The 5,266-nt window shown below is 36.1% G+C and overlaps 1 protein-coding gene across 1 annotated transcript; it reads right to left on the reverse strand.

The window, feature by feature from the left end:
• Positions 1–323: 323 nt before the first annotated feature.
• LOC21401704 lies at positions 324–3,296 on the reverse strand. Its single transcript, XM_024169145.1, has 6 exons — positions 3,162–3,296; positions 2,490–2,554; positions 2,339–2,368; positions 1,343–2,234; positions 675–1,109; positions 324–499 (listed from the first exon to the last, which is right to left on the reverse strand). The coding sequence occupies exons 1-6, from the start codon at positions 3,198–3,200 to the stop codon at positions 440–442; spliced, it is 1,521 nt and encodes a 506-aa protein (XP_024024913.1). The 5' UTR covers positions 3,201–3,296; the 3' UTR covers positions 324–439.
• Between the last annotated feature and the right edge of the window lie 1,970 nt (positions 3,297–5,266).

Here is a 5,266-nt window from a genome sequence, read left to right on the forward strand (position 1 = left end):
AATTTTAATTCTGAAGTTTGCAGATATGAGAGCTCGGATACTAAACAGTAAACACTTTTTCCCCCCTTTCTTTACCTGGTAAGAAAACCAATTTAGTTCAAGTTCAAAGGAAAATCAGTGTAATAGAAACCGATAAAAGACTTCTTGTAGAAAGATGATCATCTCAATTCTCAACGAAAGAATTAGAACAACCATATATTTACACAGAAAAAAAAAAAAAAAAAGAGGAAAGGAGAGATTATATGCACAGGAAAGTTCTCTCAGCCAGAGAAACACCAGCAAAAGCTAGCATTAGCCAACAAAACGTGCAACCAAAATCTTGGTGGTTGAGAGCCAAAAAAAAAATCTGTTGTGTCACTCCATGTTTCCTCAAGTTAGAAGTGGTGTAAGGTATACTATACAAACTGTTGCAGAAAGCCACGAAGTTGAAGTGTTCTTTTCATCGAAAATGTACCAAATTCCTCGGTTTTTCGAAATTGCCTTGGCCCCTGCCTTTTCCCTGCTCAAGAAGTTCAATAGAATGAAATCCACTTAAAAGAGGTACAAATGTTTTTAATAATTAAAATTGCAGCTTGTGTGAAAAGAGGACATAACTAGAGAAATGCGAAATATGCTTTCGTCAAGTATAAAAAGCACAACAAGAAACACAAGTAATTTACCATCAACTTTTATACCTTCAAGCAAACGGTTCCTCCCATATCATTCCTTCCTGAAGCTGAAAGAGACTGCTTTGTCCCTTTTTGACCCCTACCCGCTATGCCTCCACCAGCAATGCCTCTTCCATTGCACTTCTCACTCTCAGACATTTTCCCAGTCACATTCTCTTTTCCACCCCCAACCAAGTTATTGGACTTCATCACACGGGTTCCCGCTTTCTTCTTGGCTTTAGTAGCCGCAACAGTCGAGTCCTGCGCAATGCCTCTTCCATTGCACTTCTCACTCTGAGACATTTTCCCAGTCACATTCTCTTTTCCACCACCAACCAAGTTATTGGACTTCATCACACGGGTTCCCGCTTTCTTCTTGGCTTTAGTAGCCGCAACAGCCGAGTCCTGCTCATTGACTCTAGAGGGCACCAAAGCTTTGGTGTGAGAAGGTCGATATAGAACCTGCAGGGACCATTATAGTTCACGTTAAATCATCATCCTTGGTGGTCCAATATAAGACTCTTATTTAGTAAAACCAATTTTCTCCATTATCACTTTCCCGAATCCAACACAAAATTAAGTAGGGAAGAAAAATGGTTGCTAATCATAAAAATTCTAAAAATGCTTTCAAGGTTTTACAGGATTAAAAGAGAGAATTTCGAAAAGGGTCTCGGATTTCAATAGCTCATCATCACCTTTTGTCTTGCAGCTTCCTGGTGGGTTGACTTCGCAGGATTACCTTGGCTTCCTCCTCTTCTGTTATTTGACGTTCCTTCCTCCATCTTTATTCTTGGTGCCTTCACTATGCCTGAACTTATTTTGCTCTTGGCCACGTATGTAATCCTCCCCATATTTCTGCTTTCTGGGGTTATTTCTTTGGGCCGTGCAGATGAAGATGTTGAGATCCTAACATCATGTCTCGGGTTCGAAGAAGATCCGACACTAGACTTGCTGGATGTAGAATTACGCCCCTTAATTTGCCTTGCGTCATTGTTAATCTCCATTCTTGCTGCTGGTCTTGTAATATAGCTTTTTCTAAGAGCCATCTTCATAGCTGACAAGAGCCCATTTGTGTGACCAAATGCTTTGCTTGACACATCATTTGCCTTATTCTGTTTCTGACGACCACTCTCATTCTCATATGTAACGGTGCTAGTTGGATTGCTATCAATTGTCTTGTTCGCCTCAGAACTCATACTCCTTCCGATATCCTCACAAGCGGATGGATGGTTAGAGCCATTAGATACGGCTTTGCCTTTCAAGCTGCTTTCACATACAACACTTGATTTTGAAACGGAAGTTTCTTTTGGTATAAAGCTCAACTTGTGTTTCTTTTTATCTCTCAGTCCCAGTTTAACACGTGAAGATTTCCCGGTTAGAACCTTGACTGGATGTGGCTTGTCAACGGAAAAATTCTGATTTTCCCCTTTCCATTTCTTGATCCTATATTGTTTTCCTCTTGATTTTGAAACAGAAGCTGGAAGCTTTGGCGAAGATAGCCCGGTCAAGTCAAAGTCTCGGGTTGAATCCCCATCTCCAGAATGGAAAAATGTAGACTTTAACTGGCTTGAAGAACAGTGGTGGAACCTAATAGTTAAACAAAATCAATCACAGATCAGAAATCGTATTCTATTCGACGTATAAAACTCACAACATAATGGCTCAAGTAAAAGGGGAAAAAGTAAGTTTACTGATGGCTTGTGTAGAACCACTTATCATCACTGCAAAGTAACCAATAGAGAAAGATGTAATTGGTATTTATAAATATAACATAAAGTTTGTGAAAAGCAAAAAATGGGAACAAAATAGACAAGTTTATGAAGTGAAACAAAAAGAACTCACTTGTCTTGGTTGTTGGAATTGGCTTCTAAGGTAAGATCGACCCACATAGGCGCCTCAATGTCTTCCTGTATCAATCGCCAAAAAAAAAAAAAAAAAAAAAAAAAAAAAAAAAAAAAATTTTTTTTTACTTTTTAAGAACCTGAACAATTTGTTTAAAAGAACTTGCATAAAAAAAACCTAATGTTTCTGATGATTAATTATTTCATCTCTTCCACAATTTTTTTTTTTTTTTTATAATTATCTCTTCCACAATTTTGGTAATCGGCATTACAGCCCTTTTGTTATTACATTGGATCCAAACTAAAAAATTTCTACGAAATCTTTCGATTTCTTATTTTTACTAAATAAATTACAATATCAATGCCATGACCTAGAAATCCTAGTTCTTTGGTACTCAAGATTATGTTTGGCTGGTTAATCGGAGATGAGAAAGAACAACAAGAAAAAAATAATAATAATAAAAAAAAGAGAAAGAACAACAAGAAATAAAAAATAAAAAAATAAAAAAAAAGTAACAAGAATGTTTCGTTGGTTCAAAATCCAATCCAAACTCTGAAACTAAAACTAACAAAATCAAATGAACACAAATAAATCAACAAAGACTAAAAACCCAAAAATCTTTCTGAATCAAAAAGTAATCAGAAAAGCTTTGGAGAATACAAGATTTCGTACCAGAAAAGCCCAGTGATCTTCATCGAAATAGAAAGCCATTTCTTTGAATCTTCCAAAAAGCGTTTTCTCGGAAAGTCAGTTTTCTCTTCAACAGCACAAAAACCCCTCCATTTTCGACCTTTGGCTCTTCGGCTTTCTCGCTCTAAAAACAGACTTCGACATTTCATTGCAAGGTCGGTTTTTCTATTTGGCGGGGAGGGTCTTCACCACCGTCGGATTAGAAGACTTTATGGTTAGTGAAATTTGGACGGAGGATATCGTGTTCTGTTTAAGTGGGCCCAGGAATTGACGGCTGGGATTAAGTTTCACGTGTGGGTGGGGACTATTTTATTTTTATTACTACAGGTAGGGCGGTGTGTTTTTGACCGTTGGAGGATTCAAATTAGTCTTAAAGGAAAGGGGGAAAATTATGCTCCTTTCAAAGGAAATGACAGAACTACCTATGAAGGTTTTTTTTTTTTTTTTTTTTTTTTTAAATCTTTATGGTAGTAAAGTTATTTTGCTTTATTGGTGGGATTGTTTTTTTAATAGTTTGATATGTGTAAGTCAGTATTAAAAATTTAGTGTGTCACAATGAACTGTTCGTAATGTAAATCTAACCGTTGAAAAATTAATTTAAATATAAAAATACAGTCTCCACCAATAGAGTAAATAGCTTGCTCTACCGTATAAAATCTATTTTTTCTCTCTTTTTCTTTTTCTTTTTTTTTTTGAGAGAAGGAAGTTTTTTAGGTGTTTTTTTTTAAATATTGATGTCTTGTACTTTATTTGTTATATAAAGTCCATCCTAGTAACTGGCGTAAATAAAATTAATTTTCCTTTTTAAGGTAATTTTCCCTATTTTAATGGGTAAGAAATAATTTGTTTTTTTTATCACTTGCGTTTCCAAAAACTGGTGCATCGTAATAGATAATTATCTTTTTTTTCTTATCAAGGTTTAGTGCTAAGGTAGTTTACAAGGAAAACTCTTATTTTTCTCCTTTTTTTCCTTGAAAGGAAAATGAACTTTTATTTAAAACAAAAAGATTAAAAAAATGGACTTTCCATGATTGCATACTAATGTTAAAAAAAATATAATAACTTTCATTGATAGGGCTCTGATAAAAAAAAATAAAAAATAAAAAACAATAATAGCAAGAATAACTCAAAAGCTAAACTCTTTCCTGTTCAAGATATGGATGTTTCAAAAAGGATTATGGACTTCATTATTGTGTTTTGGAGGAAATGTTAAAGTAGTGATGTAGACATAGTTAGGGTCGAGCATCAATTGTGAAATGGATTACGTTAATGACAAAATTGTTCGTACAATTTGAGATTTTTTATCTTTTTTTAAGTAAATGAGGAGGACCGATAATATCGTTGCTCATAAATTAGATCACTGAACTCTTTTTATATTGGAATGTTCATCACAGTAGATGGTCTTTTTCTCTCCCTTCTATTTCTTCTTTCCATTGTCATTGTGAGGACAACCCCAAAAAAAAAAGAAACCCTTAACTTGTCTTCAAGGAAGGAAAAAAGAGAGTGAGAGAGAATGGGCCCAAAAAAATTGCTGGAAAATATTAACCAGCTAAGTTAACAGTCCAATATGCTGGCGTGATGTGGTCTCGAGTCATCTAATTCTAAAATATATAGACTACAAACTTTTTATTTTCTTTTAGCAGTGGTTATAGCTCAGTTGAGACAGCGTCAGACTGAAGATCTGAAAGTCGCGTGCTTGATCCACACAAACTGCATTTTTTACGTTTTTCTTTTTTAAGATTTATTAATTGTTACCGTATGAGTGTTAGTAGAGATGCAAGAACATGCCGGTCTGGCCGACCCAGTCCATTCTTCTTAGGCCCACGCGGGCCGCTGACTAGGCCAGTCCGACCCACAAATTTTATGGGCCGGGCCGGGCCGGCCGTATAAGAATGACCTCGGCCCAACCTACACTACGGGTCAATTTTACGTGGGTTAGGCTGGGCCGTGCCGCGGGCCAGGATGGGTCGTGTCATAGGCCTCCAATGGGCTGGCCCACTCAAGGCACATCATGGGTTTAGATGGGCCAGCCCATCTAAGCATGCAATTTTTAATTTTTTAATTTTTAATTTTTATTTTTGAATTTT

The sequence above is a fragment of the Morus notabilis genome, unplaced genomic scaffold, assembly GCF_000414095.1.
Source record: "Morus notabilis unplaced genomic scaffold, ASM41409v2 Scaffold285, whole genome shotgun sequence".
Classification (NCBI taxonomy): domain Eukaryota; kingdom Viridiplantae; phylum Streptophyta; class Magnoliopsida; order Rosales; family Moraceae; genus Morus; species Morus notabilis.

Excerpts from the sequence above, each read along its gene's own strand:
- LOC21401704 (XM_024169145.1), bottom strand. The coding sequence starts at position 3,200 with ATGGCTTTCTATTTCGATGAAGATCACTGGGCTTTTCTG. Across the intron at positions 2,369-2,489 it reads AATTCCAACAACCAAGACAA|TGATGATAAGTGGTTCTACA; the intron begins GTGAGTTCTTTT and ends GTTACTTTGCAG. Across the intron at positions 2,235-2,338 it reads TGGTTCTACACAAGCCATCA|GTTCCACCACTGTTCTTCAA; the intron begins GTAAACTTACTT and ends TTTAACTATTAG.